Source organism: Epinephelus lanceolatus, chromosome 12, assembly GCF_041903045.1.
Source record: "Epinephelus lanceolatus isolate andai-2023 chromosome 12, ASM4190304v1, whole genome shotgun sequence".
Lineage (NCBI taxonomy): Eukaryota > Metazoa > Chordata > Actinopteri > Perciformes > Serranidae > Epinephelus > Epinephelus lanceolatus.
This window is the reverse complement of record NC_135745.1, coordinates 11,212,200-11,233,056: the sequence shown is the minus strand read 5'-3', so window position 1 is coordinate 11,233,056 and position 20,857 is coordinate 11,212,200. Positions and strand designations below refer to the sequence as shown.

The 20,857-nt window shown below is 39.9% G+C and overlaps 1 protein-coding gene across 1 annotated transcript in view; it reads left to right on the top strand.

Annotated features, from left to right (window-relative positions):
* cdh24b (cadherin 24, type 2b) overlaps positions 1-20,857 on the top strand; it is a 175,701-nt gene that overhangs the window by 85,321 nt on the left and 69,523 nt on the right. The window contains exons 3-5 of the mRNA XM_033650928.2: positions 758-1,052; positions 12,691-12,810; positions 17,168-17,335. Of these exons, the coding sequence (XP_033506819.2) occupies positions 758-1,052; positions 12,691-12,810; positions 17,168-17,335 (583 nt within the window). The remainder of the gene's footprint in view (positions 1-757; positions 1,053-12,690; positions 12,811-17,167; positions 17,336-20,857) is intronic.

Below are 20,857 nucleotides of genomic sequence, written 5' to 3'. Positions count from 1 at the left end.
GTGTGTCTCTCTCGTCGGGGATGGAGGACAGTGTGGAGCCTTCCCTGATATTACCTCTCCCTGCATGAGAGGACGCTGGTCGCTCTGCTGCTCTGCCATCCCGCCAGGCGCTGATCCAATAAAGCTCAACACAAGGCTGTGATCGATACAGCATGTCCCACTCCCATGCACCCCTCTCCTCTCCCTTATACACACCTATTAGTTAGGGAATAATTGATTGGCCTACTGTTCATTATTCCTTTGATTTGGTGCTTTCATTAAATAGCCAGGGTACTGCATGTGCGCAGACTAGTAAGCTCTCCACAGCTGCTGGGAAGTGAATAGAGGCTTTAAGAGTGAGCAGGAGAGTATGTGTTCTGGATATCATTGGAGATCAAGGAGATCCTGGTTCATAACTGCTCAGACTGCAGGAATAGAGACATGAGACCTAGTACAATGCGAGGAAAGTGTGTGAGAGAGAGGGAGGTATTGTGCGTATTTCTTTTGTCTGCCTCCGTTTAAATTCATTATATCCTGGAGGCATGCAGAGGATAATCTGCTTGTTTTGTCTTCAATGCCTGTCTCGTAAAAACAAACTTAATTTTTAACTGGTGTTTACTCTTGTCTTTCTTTTCCACCCTGTTTGTCCCTGTCTGTCCTTCCCTCTCACATCTTTTCACTTTCTATTTCCCCTGTTTTTCCTTTTACTTCATTGCCTCCATTTAATCTGTTTTGTTCCTCACTCTCTTCGCCCCTCTTGCCATCCTCTCTCACCTAGCTCCACACCGACATGGACAGGAATGATGGACGCACTAAGTATGTCCTGCGAGGCGAAGGGGCGGGTTCGGTCTTTGTGATAGACGAGAAGACGGGTAACATCCACGTCACCAAGCCGCTCGACCGTGAGGAGAAGGACGAGTACCGTCTCATCGCCACGGCCACCGACAGGCAGACAGACCGTGCCCTGGAGCCCTCGTCACAGTTCATAATTCGGGTGCAGGACATCAACGACAACCCGCCTGTCTTTGACGAAGGCCCGTACAGCGCCACCGTGCCTGAGATGGCAAATATAGGTACTAAAAGCACAGTGGGCAGTGGGCAGTGGGGCGACGAGAGTATGGATCTCAAAGTGTTCAATATTAAATAAATACATAAGAAATCAACAATAATCAATCATATGAATAAATGAAATGCAATAACAAATCAAACCTCAAATTTTAAACTTTTGTTTAAAACTCAATTCCTCATTTTATTATTGAAATGTTTATGCAAAAAAAACATTTTTTAAAAAGTCTCTTAATATTTCATTAAGACATTTTCCCAATGTTACTTTAACTTCATGATGCCACTTTAAATGAAAGTGGAGTTGTCACCAGTGCCCACCCACCTCACCTATCAGCCAGTCAGCATGTGACCCCAACCTCTTAGCAGACATATCAGCTGTTACCAAGTTTAGCCAGCTAGCTCTTGTTAGTTAGGGCACCAAAATGCTAAATTAATTCTGAATCAACCAACTAGGGACTGGGTCTATAAATAAACACAGTGCACAGCTGCAGGATATTATACAACAGTTAGTTCCAACTAAGCGGCAACCTCCAAGGCTGAGAAATGAAGCCAGTGTGGAAGTGCCAAAAGCTGCATTTCACTGAATGATCCCCATAGACCCCCATGTAAAAATGCCAAACTTTACACCAGAATTAAACATGTTTCCAGCCTGGTACAAAAAAATGTTTTGGTCTCTATAGCTAATTCAACATTCATGACAACTGTACAGGGGGGAAATTTTTATAACACAACCACGTACTTTTTATTAAGGCCCACAGTTACACATATTTAAAGGCGGGGCTGCTTGATTGAGAGGCTGTCTGTGAGGCGTCAATACCGATCTCTGCAACCTGTGAGTCAAATCTAGCCCCCTCTCTCGTCTTAATATGTCACTTCTGGCTCCAATAAACCAAGATGCCGATGCCTGAAATGCTGAACTCGAGGCTTCAAAATGGCAGTCCACAAACCTATGGGTGACGTCACGGTTGCAATGCTTATACAGTGTATGGTTCTGACAAGCAATTTGACTGGACAAGAGGCATTCCATGAGTGCTAATGTAGATTATAACAGCACTGGGGCTTTTGACTTATATGTATCACTTCACTTTACCCGTGTTCTGATTCTGTTTACATTAACTGTTAATTAGAGAACATTAAGTGTCATCCTAACAAACTTTGCACTGCAAAGAACACATTTCCACAAATAACATTTGAGTTAAATAATGATTGGTCAAAGGACAAAGGGACAGAAAGAAGCCTGAAGATGTTGCGGTATACTGTCTGATTGAGCTCATCACACATGTACCCTCAAAGCCACTGTCAGCAATCAACTGGCAGCAGTGGCTGCATAATGAATTGAAACATACAGATTAATGCACATGGCCTGCGGTAACATGTAGAGCTACACAAAGTAGCAAGGTAGTTTGCAGGAATGTTTATGTGTTGCTTAGCAGTCCCAGTCCAACTATTTGTGTTTGCGGTGGTAGTGATTATCTTCCTACGATAGAGTCACAGCCATGCCGATATTCTGTACAGCAGCACTCCCTCTCATGTGACATTGCTTAAATTACTAACCTCACCTTTTATTTAGCTTGAAAACACTCACATGTTGCCTATCTTGATTGGCTTATGAGCTTGTATTTATTATCTACATATAAATTGAAGAGCAAATGATAGCAGTATCAACCAGCTGATCAGTTCAGTGTTTGCTCTATGGCTATCCAAAATCACTCCCTGGTTTAATAATTCACTACTCCTGACAGTAGTTTACTCTATAATGAGCAGTGTATTGTATTATGGGATTGTGTGCCAGGTTGAGACTAGACATAGCAATGAGTAGGCTATGATGCTGGCTGTCTTGTTTTTGGAAAAGCCAAAAAAGAGAAAGAAAAACGACTAACCTTCTCTCTGTTTCACACTTCCACTTGCAGCAGCAACAACATCTCTATCTTTATCTTTCACATCACTCCACTTTCGCTTCGCCATGATTACAAAAGAGATGAAGAAGCTCTCTCTGTGCCCCTAATGATCAAAGTTGCTGCTGTAAAGGGAATACAACTTGGAAGGCAAAAACAATTTGAACAAGCTAGTCTTTCTGTTGGGAAGTCGTGAGGCCTCCCAGACGTGGTGTTAGTTGTCATCCGCCATGACACACTCCACGGGATAAACGATGGATTGACACAGCTGACACCTATTGTTGTTCCCGATCCGAGCTGACACCCTACGACAGCCGGCTTGGGCTATAATCGGGCTGATATCGTTTAGTCTGAACCTTTTGTTGAGGGCACATGTGATCGGCTGAGGGTGTAAACATTGTTGACAACTACACCGTCATGAAAACTGGCATTATGAAATTGAAACGGAATTTTAAGAAATGGGCATGTTAAAATTATAATGAGTTTTAAAAAGTGTGAATTTATGTAATAATTTATTGATATTGTAATTTGACTTGTGTATTCATATGATTATTTATTTCACGTCTTAATTGGTTATTTAATATTGAACGCTTTATATGGTTTAAATCGTTTTTTTATTTCTGTACCAAACCTTGTACCAAAATTGAATTCTTGTCCATAAACTAGTTTTATCTTAGGAAAGATGCTCAAAGCCGTCCTATAATATGATCATTTGAACTTTCTGCTGTGATCTGACTCGCTCAGTAGTCCAGAAACCCAATTTGTTACATAACATGAATAAATTGCAATCACGACGCCATCTGCCATCCAGACAGCATTGAACAGTTACATTTTTCATGATAAAAAAGATGATTGCATTTAATCTTTGGACCAGAAGAAAACATGAAGGTACCGTTATTATAGTTTGACCAGGTAACCTTTGTGCAAAGCTGAACATGAGGTATTATAATTACAATTGTGGATTTGGAGAGGTTTCCTGCTTGCTCATCTGGCTGACAGATCAAAATCTGGCTGTATTTTTTTTAACATGTCGCATATATATATATATATATATATATATATATATATATATCTTATCTCTCATGTCCTTTTTGTGCTGTGATTGAGTAATGAGAGCAAAATGATAAAAAAAAATAATCATAATAGCTGGGATAAGAACTTACCTTGCTTGAGGGGATTATTAAAGTCACATTCTGTATACAGACTAAGGCTGTAGCACTTTATTGGTTTGCTGTTTAATCAGAATAAAGTACCAGCCAGTCACTGCTGTCAAGCTCCAGAGTGATGGATGTCCCCCTTGACCACAGCTAGACAGCGTGTTTTATTATTTCTATCTCAGAGGGCTGAATTGTCTGAAGGTATTTCATTCAATAGCTTTGAGTTGGTAGTCTGTACAGCCTGCAGAAAAAACGTCCCTTACACCGAGAAAAATGTAGAATATTGAAATATACAAAATTTCAATTATTGTCTGCTAAATTAAACCAATAATTGACTTAGCGGTGGAAACATTTCAAACCTCTATTAAATGAACTGTAATATAAACACCTATTATGAAAAGCACTTCAAGTGTGACATGAACTAATATTTGAAATACAATCGGGATGTAAATGTAGCCATAGAAGTCTGAGCTTCTGACAGCTGCAGCTATACAGCCATTATACAACACAGCACTGCCATAACATTACTGCCTGCTGGGATACTACTCACAATGTATTACCATTTTGCAAACAGCCTTTTTAGCCTTCATCAGGATGAATCCTTAAATGGGTATTGTATGGCGGGAAAACTTGCAGCGCTTGCTCAGGTTCAATACAATTCAATAGGTTCAGCTGAAGATGGAGTCTGAATACTGCATAAAATAGCAAGACAACTTTGCAGAGCTAACCACAGCTGGTGAAAACAATTCCTGAATTCTGACTGACAGTTCTCAGAAGTTATTGGTTTTTATTGGTGCATGCTGTGGACACAGCAAAAGCAGCAATCTGCATGAGTGCCTCTATGTGTCACAAAATAAAAATAAAACATGAGACAATGAGATGAAAAGTTCTGAATTATTCAATTGTCTCTTAATAAATGTACATAAAAATACCTGTTTACATAATCACTTTCAAATTCCAAATCTAAAAGTGTGTTTTCTTAATCAGCCTCTTACTATCAGTGATGAGATCTCCATAAACACAATTTTTATTTTCTGCCAATGGTAGAACAGCTTTATTTCATATGACAGATTTCTGTAATTCTTTTCTCTCCCTCTGTGCTCTCATTAGTTTAAAATTGGGGTGACTCATTCGCCTTAGTTGACCCAGATGGAACAAGGCCATTTGACGGACCTCTGTGCACTAGTCCGGGTTGGTCTTTTAAGCTAATAAATGATAAATAAAAAATACCTTGAAATATGTTTTCAATCTTGGTGTTGTCTATTTAGTCATTAATATCCAAAGCTATCAAAAAATACTTTAGATAAAGTTTTCAATAGCTTTAATGGGTGAGTTCAGTATTTCCCTTCCTGGGCCCTATTTTCCACTGGTTTTGTTAGTAAATTATGGGCACAACATTTTTTTGTAATTGGCTCTGTATTGAGCAAGAACACTACAGCTGGCAGCCATGAAACAAATTGCAATGCAATACCTGTGGGCAATTGAGCTCTGTCAATTTATGTCCACTAGAAGTGCTTATTTTTGGCACTGACAATGTTATGGAAATGATTCCTAAAGAGAGTGACTTTTTTCTTAAAGTGTAAGATCCTTTTCGTTTAACCAGAAACAGACTCAAAATTAACATCGCCAAACCCACCAGATTCTATTTAAATAAACAGAGATTTAAGGGTGTATGGAACCATCGTATTTTCACTTCTGACTGGCTGAATACAGGATCATTTTCAACCAAACTAAAGTTGGTGATTGTTGGTCAGTGGAAACAGGAATCAAGAGAGCTTTGGGAGTTTTATTTTGCTTCTTTCAACTTCAAATGAAGTGTGTTTAATGAAGATAAAATTACTGGTTATTTGAATGGAGTCTGGTGGGTTTGATGATAGCGATTTTGTGGCTGTTTCTGTTTAAACAAAAAGGATCTTACTCTTTCACAAAAAGGTCTATCTATGTAGGGTCCTTCTCATAATGTTCTCACACACTTAGAATAACAATCTGAGCCTGTCAGTTGCGAAAACAAACACTTCAAATGGACATAAATTGACAATGCACAATTGCCTGCGGGGATTACATTGCACCCTGTTTCCCCGCTGCCAGCTACAGCGGTCTCTTTTAATACTGGACCAATTTTGAAAAGCATTGCTCCAATTAGTCACTTAGACACAACGCCATGGGAAAATGTCGTCCAGGCTGAAAAATATCGAAGTTACCCTCTGAGGCAGCAAACAAACATAAATAAAGGGAGATGATCATTCATGTAAACAAACAATCATGTTATTGGGCTACCATTATAAATGATGCCTTCTGTTCTTACATTGCCAGACTCTACTGTATGGCAAATGATCACAAGCACATTACAATATAGCATCAAGTACATTTTCATCAACAGCACTATGGCTCATACTCAAGTTATACACACAAGGTGAAAACTCATCTGTATACAACTGGTTCGTATTCAGCACAGTTCAGCTCACTTCTATACTGTAGTCTTGACAGTTTCATTTTATTGAGCCGAACTGATATTGTATTCAAAACAAGCAACATCTTATGCCCCGAGCGATTTCCAAATTATACCTCTTAATATACTGAAATATAATTAAGTAAAAACAGAGACTAACCTGCTCTAGGTCTAATGAAAGAACAACTATGTGACGCGTACCCATATGATATGTTAATAAGAGGCCTATTTGGTCTTTGCTTATTTTCCCTTTAGGCTTGAAGACTTTTGCAAAGTCAAAGGCACTCTGAGAACAAGTGTACAAACATTTACTAATGTTAGAAATCTAGCAGACTGGCAGGCAGGTGCAAAAGGGAGGAAAGTGAAATATTCCCCTCTGTGTAGTTTCAACACAGCTTTGTGTCCATGTAGCACAAGTCACAATACAGAATCTGCCCTTTTCACATTGTAACACCCAGATATAGTTTCTAAAGGGCCTTCAGTGCAGTTACAAGCTAAAAGCGGCACAGAGTGAAGGGCATTTGCACTGCTATAGTTTCCTTATATGTAGGACACACACTTTACCTCCCTGTAACAGTCCCCAGTCTCATAACAATGTTTTGTATAAGAGTTTGATGAAGATATAAGGTATTAAACCAACTTTTACAAAACATGAAGTGTACATTTATTTTGAAAGTGCATGTAAATTATACATCATACAATATATGCCTTTTGCAGAAGTTTTATACGAGTACCCCAAATGCACTTTTCGCTGGGAGCAGGCAGGTCAGGCGGCGCTGTTCAATTTTATTACTCTTTTGGCATGAAATTGCATCTCTGTTTCTGCCCGCTCAGACCAGACAGAGAAAATTTCATGGCTGGAGTTGGTGGATGTGCGCATGCAGACCTCTCCAAAACCCCCCAAAATCAAATGCAAATGGGAATACAATTTAAATGCAATGCAGGCAGAATCTGTAATGGGTTAGATTAATGGGTGATTTTTAATAATACTGTCACCACAGCTGCTCGGAGGATGTATGAGGCATTTCCCTTTTGTTGATTAAATACCTGTAGACATCATACAGCAGCAGGAATGATACACTGCATACGCTCCATCTGCAGTCTCTAATTTAAGAGATTTGCAGCTTGTAATTATGCACAGGCCGAACAGTTTGGGGTATTATAATAATAATGCGCTATTATTATTATGGGGGGCTCCCAGGTTATGTAATCATGTAAATGGTTTAAACAGACTATTGTTTTTATCACAGTATTTGCAGCTGAAGCCTGATTGTGTGCATATAAATGTAGAGTATACAGATATAACGAACTGAATACAGTATATTTAATCATGTGAACATAAAAAAGTATGAGCAAAGTACAGCGCAAATAGAAACAGCTTGTATTATATTGCATAAAAAGAGGACTAATCAGCCTATTAGGGATGCTGTCTATTCATATTCGGCTCGTGTATACCGTGTCACTGCTCTGGGATCTGCTCTTTCCAGAGAAAGGCAGTTTTCTCTCGGCTCATTAGGAATCTGACGGCCGCTTTTAAACGGGATGAGGAGCTGACGTGACCGGCCAAAACTGAAACCCATCCTAATGCCACCTGCGAATAATCTATTCCGCCTACTAATCATTTATTTATACATTTTCAGCCTCTTTTACATATTGCAATGCACACCAAGAATTAGTTTGTCACACCCACCTGCCACAGTGACCCTATGTTTGTGCTCGCAGCCTGTTTCAGGGAAATAGAGGCCTCAGTTTACGAGGCAATGCACTGTGAAATGCCTTTACTGTAGCAGAAAAGGTGGATTCTTCAAAATGAATACAATCAGCCACCACGACAGTCATGGTAAGAAAAAAAAGAAAAGTGGGTTTCTGGGGCAAACACCTTAAAATCCATCAAAAGTCGGATGCCAGATACCTCAGTTGATAGAACATGAAAATCTGCAGTAAATCTGAGAGTATAGTTTAAAAATTCTTGTTTAAACTCTGTCCTGTTGGCATTGATGTATGGCACTGTCTGTGTATCAGATAATGTTTATCCTCCCCAAAAACCACAATACAGTTTATCAACTAAATTTATGAGATCACAGTGGAGTCATTCTACGAAAGCAGAGACACTGTTGTTGAGATTAGGGTGACACTGCGCCCAAATACCAGAAATGAGCCTTTTGCCAATTTAATAAGAAATTATAGAGGATTAAAAAAATATCTTCCACTTTGAAAAAGAAAAATCATTTTCATTTCATTTTCACTTGAAAAGCTGTGACAGAGAGCATGTCACAGCCGCGGTGACCTGATATTATTTCTGTGACTGGAGAAAGATCATGTAGAGTATGACAGGAGTGCCTAGAATAGGAATGAAATAAGAGGTAAGGGCGAATATAGGGGGGAGTTTTTTTTTTTGCGCTCATCTCGCAGTGAGATGTTGGAGTGACAATAACTGTCTGAGATTGTAATTCAGAGCATGGCTGCAGAGTGCCTGTAGGAAACAGTTTGTATGTACAAAAAGTACTCTAATCTCCATTTAAACTCAGCTCTGCCCCTCCAAAATGGGTTCTACTTTGAGGAGCACTCTTGCCTTTTAAAAGCAAGGAGAATTGCTTTCAGGAAAACTTTTGAATTTGCTAGAAAAGAGGGTATTATTTTAAATAATTCACCCCTAAACTGGTTAGTTTAGAAAAGTTCAGAAAATGTGGCCTGAGGTCCTCGTCATGTGCCTTTTAAAGGTTGTTTCTAAACATCAAGGTCCCTCCTGCACCAAATTGCTTAATTCAGATTAGAATAATGGCCCTGCCAGCAGCCTGCCAGGGCAGGGCCCAGGGAGAGGGGGCGATGGAGACGAGCACTATTTAGTAATCCTATCAGTCGCTTTATGAGTGTCTGCTCCTCATAGCAGCTCAGTCTTCAGATTGAGCTGTTCAGTCAATCATGGATTCAATATTTACTTGACAATTCAATATTTACCAAGGCACTTTGCAGCATGCGTGACTGAGGAGACAGCACTGCTGTGAGGATCCTATCAAAGACTCGTTACATGAGACATTTAAGGGTGAGGGTGTGGGAGGGAGGGGGGAGTCGATGTCTCATCTACTGCAATGAGACACTGATGCAAGGTGCGCTGGATCTGAGCCAGACTCCTGCTTGAAATTTGTGCCTGCAAAGTGTTTTGTGTTGGTTTCACCCGACTAGGTATAAACATCTTGCCAGATGTGTATCTGCATTCTGGGAAAATGACTCACATTTAAAGTTTAACCTTGAGCACAAATATAAAATAATGAAATATAATATAATATAATATAATATATATATATATATATATATATATGTATGTGTATATATATATATATATATATATATATATATATATATATATATATATATATATGTATATATATATATACATAAACTACAGAATGAATCCTATTCCTTTTCCCGAGAGGACAGATGTCTTATGGTAAGAACATGCGTTCCAGATGGATGCACGGCGGTGTGAATATTTGATCCTTGTGGAGTGTGACTGACTGTATAGCACGGCTGGCAGGCTGCATACCAATAGCTTTGCCTCCGCCTTGCACTTGTTGCATCAACCTCAGAGGCAAACTGTTTGATCCCTGAGTCTGATTAGTTTTTACCGCTGTCAAAAGAAACATTTCTGTCTACTTATCTACTTATGGCCCCCTGCACTTATCTACAATATCTATAGTGAAAAAAATCCTGAAACATAAAGGGATTCAATAGCAGGCACTTTGTAGTCAGTCTGTGAGCGAAGCTGGTATGGTGAAGGAGTGCTTTGAAATAAAAACAGAAAGTGCAGATAGTGCTGTAATAGTTTTTTTCCCTAACTGGCTGGAAAATGTGTGAAATGGAGAAAGAAATCAAAACTGAGCATGGATTAAAAATAATGGCCAAACATCTGAAAACACAGGTAAGAAAAAAAGAGGTGTCCACACTGCTTAACTTTACCTGGTCTCACTGTCTCTCACTGTGGCTCAGTTTCACATACTAATGTGTATATAAAATGTACTCTGTATTAATTGTCATAGTATAGTATACAGTTTTTTTTTTGCAGTAAGTAAACAAGAAATTTAGGTTTAAGGTTTGTTTCCAACATTAAGACTATATGAAAGCTTGTGTTGATTTCACCTGCAAACATAGTGGTTTCGATGATTGTCATCTGTCTTCTTTAGAACATCATGAGCATCTGACTGCTTGTGTTTCTTGCCTTAAACAAACAGACAGGCAACAGAAACTGAGGAAGTGGGCTGAGACAAAACCAAATACAAAGGAGAAATATGAAAACTACACTAAGAACGAACTGGTATGGTACTGGGAACACAGGCAGGAACACCAACAAGGGACACGCACAACAAGCGCAGATGACCTGACAACTGAAAGAGGGCAAGTGTACCGAGTCAATACACAAGGGACTAATTAAGTAATAATACACAGGTGTGATAGAAAACAGGTGGCAAAGAAACAAAGGCAAACAAAACATGATATATGAGGAGGGTGAACTTTCAAAAAAAAAAAAAAAAAAAAAAAAAAGGAAACAGACTACAAGCAGACCCCAGGACCATAAAATGTTGTTGCTATGCTCAGATGTCTGACATTACTTTGGCAAATACAGTATATTATTATAACCAAAAAAGATATGGCCAACAGTGGTGGAGCCCTGAGAAATGTTTCATTGGGGTGGCCAATAGGGGCCATTGAAAATCTTGGGGTGGCACACCAAAACCAACTGAAAAGCTATGCCAACATGGTTGGTACCATTGGGTGTCCTTGGGTGACTAGCTTCAAAAGATATCATTACCTTTGTGCTAGCTTAAAAATGAGTTCACCACAGCCTCTTAAAGTCATAACCACCTCCAGCTATTTTCGCCAGGGGGGGCAGTGGAGGGCCCGCAATTGAATCAGAGGGGCCATGGTCCCCTCGGCCCACCTCAGGTCTGGTGGGTGCCACTGTATACAACTAGAAGAATACTCCATCCTGCTTTCAAGAGCTTACTCAAATATAAGTGCAAAAGTTTTACCAGCAAATGTACTTACAAAAGTAAAAGTACTAAACCAGAGAGTGTAACTACTTAGTTGCTTTCCACCACTGATGGATAAAGCCACAAAAATAAGAGCCAAGTTGTAAAAAACCACAATTGTCCTTTATTTTTGTAAATGTTTAAACACACACACACACACACAACACACGCACATGCACACACACACACACACACACACACACACACACACACACACACACACACACACACACACAGTCTCTCCTCCCTCTAAAATGTTCTCTGGTGCAATTGTTCCAGATTTTACATCTACCATCTGTCAATAACCCCTCTGATTCTTAACTACCTACAATGGATCACCAACCAGATGACCTCATGCCCTGCTTCCCACTTTCCCCCCACACCACACACACTCCACCTATTTTCCCTATAGTGCTACTGTCATGGCTTTGATCAGAAATAAAGTAGCAGCTGTTCCCACAAATCCCCATCTTCCTCCTATCTTGTCTGGCTCGGGTCCCGCAGGGAAAAATCGCTCTCCCTGCACTTGTATAAATATAGATATATATGAATACGCTACATACGAAATGTGTTTACTGTATTTTGTGAATTTCCATTTTTTTTTGCCAACAATTTCGAAAATAAATTTCCTGCCAAATTGACACTCCATGAGCCGTAGAAAGAAGATTTAAGGGAGTGACAGGGAGAAGGAGGCCGTTGAAGAGACAGACGGTCCGATTGAGAGAAGGAGCTAAAGGGAATTGGAGACGGAGATGAAGAGAAATGAAGTGAGACAGAGGGAATCGAGGGGGGGGCGGGGGGCAGGATGGAGGAGGGAGAGGGAACGCACGGGGGGGCGAATAAAGTATTTGTCACACTGCCGTCGGAAAGAGATTGAAAAAGAAGGAGTGAGAGAGGAGAGTGGAGGTTGTCTTGATATAAAGCTTTCTTATGCTCTTAAAGTGCTGCTGTAGTCTGTCCACTTAGCTCCAGCTCCGTCATGTTTTGACTCTGTCCTTCTCTTTTCCCTCTCCTCCTTCCCTCTCTTTCTTCTTTGCTTCCTTTCTTTCCTTTTCCCACCACATTATCCTCTCTTTCTTTTTTATCCTCCCTCCCTTCCTTGTCTCTCCTCCCTGCAGGCACGTCTATAATCCAGGTGACAGCGACAGATGCTGATGACCCGACTTATGGGAACAGCGCCAAGCTAGTGTACACACTGGTGCAGGGCCAACAGTACTTCTCTGTCGATCCCCAGACAGGTGAGTGTGTTTATATATCTATCTGTGTGTGTGTGTGTGTGTGTATGTCCCTATCGTAGCACACACGGGCAGAGAAATGTAAAAGATGCGCAGATGTCAGAAAGCAAATACACACACGCTGCAGGAAAGCAAATATACTCAAGATGTTGAAGTGCAAACACACATACAATATGAGCAAACAAGTGAAGTCAGGCCTGAGTCGTGAACACATGCACACGGACGGACATGATAACACACACGCACGTCCATTCAGCTGCGCGTGAGCGTGCAAACACAGGTGGAGCTGAGCATCCGAGAATGCGTGGAGCTGCATGCATAAACAGAGGAACACGTCTCTGCTATCTTTCACTTGGTTACTCACACACGTTCGTGCCCACACACACAAGCACACACACTCAAACTAACACTTTTCCCCCTCGTGCATCCCTCGTTCTCTTGTCACACTTAGTCATCCATCTTTCCCACTTCCCTTTTCCCTCCGCCTCAAACACCCTCCACTCAAACCCTCACACATGTACGTATCACCCCCTCTCCCAGTGTTCCCCCCTCCCTGGTTCGCTCCAGTATGAGTTGGCAGAAATGTATTCATGCTGCCAGGGCCTGTGTGCGCCGAACAAAACACAGCGGCAGCCTAATGTTATTATTTCTGGATGAAGCAAAAACAAAAAGACATGTTCAAAGAGAGATGTCAGCAAAGGTTTGTGAACTATTACATAGGACACATTATAGGGGGGCTCAAAGGACCCGTCTTCCGTGTGTGTTCTCGATATGCCTCGGTGTCTCAGATGTCACCCAAGGGCAAAAAGTTTTTTTGTTCGGCGGAGTGTGCTTTATTTATTTATTTTATTTTATTATGATTACTTTTTTTAGCATCGTACCTTAGAGGGAAATCATTGCTTGGTTGACTCAGAAATGGAGCTCTAACTGTCTGATGCTTTAGATGTTGTTATGATTGACAGCACACATATAAACACTTAGCATTTAGCTCACGCTGGGGCTGCTGACGTTTTGTCTGCATGTGGGAGTATGTGTCTGCATGTGGGAGTATGTGTCTGCATGTGGGAGTATGTGCCTGCATGTAAGCGTTTGTTTTGCCCACACGGGTCACAGGTGGCCGATACTTGTGTTTTGCTCATTGAATGTCAATGTTTAGTAATTGATTGCTTTGACATGTGAGGACCTCTGCAACAAGCGAAGAGAGCTGCGGCGCTTTTTGAAATGCTAATTGGGGAATATAAACCTAATTCCACTCAGTGTATATTAGCCGTGACACTGCGCTTTAGTATTCTGAGTGTGTCGGCTCTCTTCTCCCCGCTCTCTATCTCCCTTTTTCAATCACCCCATTCCTCGTTGGCTCCATCACCAAAGGTCTTATTCAAAATGTACACTCAGAGGCGAGCGCATTTGCTCATATATTCAGTTTGTTTGCTTATGAATTCAGCTCAGAAACCCAGACATATTCCTGCTCGTTCGTTAGCATTCAGAACAGCTCGAGTTGAATGTGATTCACCTTGAGCTGCCAAGTCATCCAGGCCGGTGTTTTGGCTGATGTTGGGCAAGAGCAGCCAGCACTCGGTGTGCAACACCCAATCATATGTAGCAGAATGAGGTCATTTACACAGAGGAGGTGATCGATGTCGAATGTGTGTAAGCGATGTGTCTTGGTGTGCTGTTAAAGAGTGTGAGATACAGAACGAGATTTTACGCTCTGTCAGCATGTCTGTCTGTTGGTGATTTATCATCCCCATATGAGCCTCGCCACATAGCTGTGTTTATATACGTGTGTGTGTCTCTCTGTGTGCCTTTAATGGGACATTAAGTCATATATTGTCGCTGTCAAATAGAAACTGGGTGTCTCCAAAAAGTCAGAAAAGCTGTCAGATTGTCAAGGAGAGCATGTCTTCAGCATGGTGACAAGGCGGTTTGACATTGTCCAATAAGTTTTGAAAGGCCTTCAAAAGCTAAAGAGGTGGAAGAAGAACTTGATCAGTCAATTAGAGTAGAAGCATTTTAATTACTACAACTGAAGCTATGTTTTGGTTTTTGGTTTTTTTTTTTTACACAGCAGCAACACTGATAATGATCCAGCTTGCAGCACTGACAGGTTTATGGCACAGCTTACAGCGACCTGTTTGTGTTTGCATGAATAAAATTACAGCACTCTTATTACAATGAGGATGAATAATCCACAGTACATAATAGAAGTTGGCACCACTTTCTAATAAGGCATACTTTTTAAAGGGTTGCTAGTTGTGAGTAATGGATTTACTGATGGCTACTAAATGATTTATTATTGCTCCTTAAATGGAATTTAAATGGATTTCTGAGGCCGATACAATATTGATATTTGAGAGTTTAAATAATAAATAAATATTTCATCAGGATGTCTTCATTTATTTATTTTTTTAAAGAACTGCTCCAAAGATATGCATTGAGCAGAACATTTTACAGTTGAAGGATAAACCTGTCAGTGGGGGCTAATTGTCTCAAACATATCTTTGGCATGTCTGCACTACAGTCTCTTAATATCTAACAGCTGACATATACTGATATATACACAACAAGCCAATAACATATTTATCGCTACAGTTCTATCACTAAAAAGACATAAGTACAACTTATGTGTTGCCTAATTGTAGGAAAATCCATTTGGCTGCAGTTAAACTGACTCCGTCTCTGTATGGCTTTAATCATCGGCCAGGCCTCTCCGATGAATTGTTTTACCAGTTACTCTGCAGAGAAGAGCTGCGGAGCATCTGGCCCAACCTCCATGAAATAACAACTTATTAACATTTATACAGTAACTGCGGGCTAAATGGCTTATTGGAAAGCAAGAAACCCATGACCTTTTATTAATGACTTACTAACATGTATAACTGCCGTCTTGATGAAGCCTTTAATAAAGGGTCACGACTTTCTGAGTTCATAATAAGCAATCAAATCTGCTGTTACAAATGTTAATAAGTCATTAATAAAAGGTCACAGAGTCTATTAAGATTCTCAGTCCACCATTTCATAGGGTATCTAGTTAAAGGCAGCTGGATTTGCTGTTTTACTACTGGAACACAGTTAATCCAGTTGTCTTTGAAAAAGGTCAGAGGTTTGTCACAGAACAATCAGCCAACAGGGCTGCAGTTATGTAGGTAAATACATTTTACACTGCATTACAATAATCCATCAAGTCTACACTTGTAAAAGGTGTTAAAGGAATATTTCAGCCCTCCAATGACAGTTTGTTTATGAATTACTCACCCTGTGTTATGCTGGATAAGTAAAGAAAACCAACGAGGACCCAAAAACAGAGAAAACTGAAGTGAACTGAAGTCATACATGACCATGTTTAACGTCAAAAAAACACCCATTTGACAAACTCTCACACAACTCATGCAGTATAATCCAAGTGTCATTTATCCTACTGATTGAACCAGCGGTAGACTAGCAGCTCTCATGTTCTGCAATGTAAAATGTCTGTTTTTGTCAGTGGAGTCTGGCTTTAAAGAGAGCATAGATAAGTTTCACTTTTGGTTCAGCTCCCAGTCTGAAAGGGCTGTCTGTCTGGGAGGTACTCAGCATATGACTGGATAAATTAGACTTGGATTACACTGCACAAGTTGTGTAAGAGTTTGTAAATGGATGTTTTGATATAATTTTGCCCGTATGACTTCAATTCATCAAGAATTTTCTCTGTGTTTGATTCTTTTTTCACCCTGGTGGCATGCAAGAAAAAAACATTTTTCTTCACAAATTCAACAAAACACGAGATAAGTAATTAATGTACAAATGGTCTATTAGGGAGTGAAGTATTCCTTTTAACAAATGAATTGTACATTACATTGCTGATGAATTAAAGAGCTGGATTGAAAGACAAAGCAAGGCATGCTGGATCAAAAGTAATTATTACAAATGGCATATTAATGAGCCACAAAGCATTAATAAATGAGTTATTAAACATTAATACGGTCAATAGTTACATTTTGTAAACCTATTATTAAGTTTGCCTTTTCAGAAAGTGATACCTACAAATGCTTGGTGAGGAGATATCATGATGTCACAGAAGGTGTTGTGATACCACTCTTCTAACTGTAGAGGATACACTGTAGTTAAAGATGTGATTAGAGCTGGATGAGATCCCAATGTGCAGCTTTTGTTCCAAAACAGAGCACAGGCCAGAAACTGTGTTTTGGAAGCCAGACAGATCAGTGCCTGGTAATCATTGAGTCATAAATATTGATCAAAAAACCCTTTTAGTCTCATGCGGTCATTTGATGCTGTTTCACCACTGTAAAAACCTTCTTTTTTCCTGTTTTAGATGTTTCATGGGCACCCTGATGCTAACGTGTGTGTTTTTGTTCCCTAGGTATTCTGCGCACGGCTGTGCCTGACATGGACAGGGAGACCCAGGACCAGTACCTGGTGCTGCTTCAGGCCAAGGACATGGGAGGCCACTTGGGCGGATTATCTGGGACCACCACCGTCACTGTCAGGCTCACTGACGTCAACGACAACCCTCCACGCTTCACGCAGAGTGAGTTACTAAGCAGCTCACGCAGCCACCCACAGAGAATGAATGACTACCAGGAATAGACAAGCAGCACAACATAATAGAAGAAAATGACTGTATGTTGACAGGCTGTGCTTTCTGTATGCACACATAGGTACAGTAATTGCGTGTATTACCTCCCACCCCACCCACAACATGCACACATACACACACTCACCATGCTGTCATCAAACACTGTTTGCAAATACTTCATTACAGTTTCTTTTGCCCAGCTTGGTGTACCAGACTGGTGTGGCTTCACCTCATTAGAACAATGCAGAATCAAGTGAGCTGTCAGTCACAGTAGGGTAACGGAAATTACTTTTAAAGACTTTGTTGTGCTTATATTAACTTTCTAGAACTCATTATATGGCAAATGCTACAAGAAAAAAAACACTAGGCTGCATAACAGCATAAACACAGTATTTGTTTTGCACCAGAAGGCAGAAGACTTCTCAGACCTTTTTGACCTGCAGGTCCTGTCAGGATTTTCACAGCAGCAGTCAGGCAGAGGAGACTCCTGCAGGGCTGTAAAGTGCCTCATCAAACATTCACTCATGGATTTCACTTGCCTCGGCAATGATAGATCAGCTACTATTCCCAACTCCAGCCGTCATTTCACATTTTAGGAAATATTAGGATAGTACCTCTATTGAGGCCAACCTAACTGCAGGCCCACTTCTGTGAGGGTGCAAAAGAACTGCACCCTCAGTCAGTTTAATACTTAGCACCTTGAAATTTGAATAATAATAATTTGCCAAACAGTAATTAAAGAACATATGTGCATTACTACATTGTGGCAGGAGTCAGGCTGGGGACAGAGTTTGAGGGTATGCTCACCATTCTAACTCATAAAGCCTGAAAAGGAACATGCTGTATTCATTTTCCAGATTAGTGGGGTTGCATAGCCTCTCAAAACCAACAGTTATGTTCCCTCAGAACATAATGATTCGTTTTTATAAGTTTGCTGCTAAACGAGCATGGTTCATTAGCTCTGTTTGATATCTGACAAGCTGAATGGACTACAGTTAAATGGATTGTATTCTGGTTCAAAGACTAAAATAGATTCTGTGAGAGAAAGGACACTGGATATATTCTGGAATATAAATGTAAGATATGCTTTTGAACTGTTGCAAGTAAAGCAACCTGTTGCTGAAAAGGAGCAACATGCTGTATTCACTTATTACTGTTTACAACTTTTTCCAGCTGTGTTTCAGCATGATCTGTTCATGCAGGACCGTGCTCGGGACCTGTAAAACAAACACTATTTTGTATTGCCGTTGCTAGTACTGTGGCTACAAGTGCCACTGATTTCAGATGCACCCAGTCATTTTGTTCTGGAACTGGGCCTGCCTAACTGGCTTCCTAAATAACATTTTGATAGCATTTAACTCGATTTTACTGTTTGTGATTATTAAGTTATTTTGTGCAAACAACAGATGGAAGAGGTCTATGTCCTGTGTTGCTGTGTGATTTATATTGTTTATAAATTAGATTTAATTATCTTGTGGCAAAGTGTAAACAAAATTTTAACCAAATTAGTAATTCACATAATTGCTGCTGGTCCCCATGAAGATTTGTAATCAAGTTGAATTATTAGACATTATTGTCCTAGTTGGACATTTTACTGATGATCATTCTTTTAGTCATTCAGAAGCAGGCTGGTGAGCTGGGCCCTGTGCAGCTCTGCTCTGGCGTCTCTGTGTTTGCTCGCCTCTGTTGTTGGATGGAATTCATTGATGTTTCTTAGAGGATGATATGAATCAATTCTGTTTTTGTTGTACCTCCAAAATTGGTAGGTGCCTCCTTTATTACCTTCAAAAGGACAAGCCAGTTAGTCGTCACGAATAGAGGAACCAAACGGCCTTGATGGCCAGTGTTCTTGTCATCTTTTACTTAATGTCATCCTTTCTGCCATTTCTCATCTAAGCAAACTCTGTCTCTTCCAAGATAATTGCTGACCTTATTCCAATTACAGTGAAAAGAGTTGAAGCTGGAATATATTGCTTTTGTGCAATTACACTCCGTTTGGATTTTTCAAGGGGCTGATGGGAAAGATAAGTTACTTTTCCTATTAAAGTATTACTAAAATTGAAAGTACAAGAGATATGTCACTTCTTTTAGGGAAAAGTAATAATTATTGTAAAGGCTGAATGATTTGAGGAAAATATCTAATTGTGATTTTTCTGAGCAACAACGCGATTGCAAATTAAAATTGCTAATTATTTTCCAGAAATTAAACTTAAGGCTTTTAATTGCACTCTACATAGTTTTGAAGTTTGTTCTGCATGAATAGAATCAGATAATATAATGCAGTTGCCTGTTGATGACATCCCTCCAGGGTTCAAGCAGCCAGAAAAGTAATTTTCTAAGAGGACTTGGCTTGTTTTTATTGAGAAATTGACCAGTTTAGCTCACATAAAAGTATACTTGAAATGACTTGATAATATTTAAATAGAATCATGACAGAGATGTGGACTCGAGTCAGACTCGTGTTGCAAATCTCATGACTTTAGACTCAACTTGAATAGGACGTTAACACCGCTGACTCGTGACTTTGTATGGACTTGAGCCTTTTGACTTGAAAATACTTAAAACTTTAAAAAGTTTGTTATTCAAAAATGTACCTCTGCTAAAAATTGTTTCTCTTCATTTCCTGAATCAACTCATCTCCAGCAAGTCAACACTTAATTCTGAAGAATATTCACTTTGTTTAAACCCATCAAACAGCATCCTATCAAGTTTGAGGTTTGAACCATGAAGAACTAATGTTATGTTACTGATCGTCCTTTGAAGAAAAAAATGATACCAAAGATAATTTTGTTCCTTTACAAAACAAGGCTACATGGTGGTCAAGGAATTGTAGTTTGCAAAACATGCTGAACAGCAACCTCCAAATTACTAATTTTAAAAAGCATTCATGATTTTTGAAAATTCAAGAAATTATTTATCTGTTAAATTGGTATTACATTTGATGGGGAGTAGATTACTTATTTAGGACTTGTTAAGGACTAAAAACTCAAAGTTTAGGACCTGAAACTTGACTTGGACATGAATGCAAAGACTCAAGACTCAGCTCTGCACTTTAGCTGCTCAAGCTGACGTCAACGTTAGCTTCACAGCCTGACAGAACAGACACTGTCACATCTCTGAGTCCCACAGTCCCAGTCAGATTCTTTGAAGACAGTCAGCTTAGAATAATGATATCAGTTGCTTTAAAGTTAAAGATGAGTTTCACACACCTCTAGTTGCCAGCTGTCTATCATTTACACCCAAGAACCACTGAGCTAAGTGCTAGCTACCTGTCCAAAACTGGCATGATGCAATCAACTTGATCAGGGAATTTCAAAGTTTGACACTGTGAGGCTGCCCTCAAATGAGTACCATCAAAAGCATGCTGAATTAGCTATTATTATTTTTATTTGCAATGTACTGATGGATTTACAGACAGCTATCACTGGATACTTTGATACTGATGAAAACATAAAGAAGGGATGATTCTCAGGC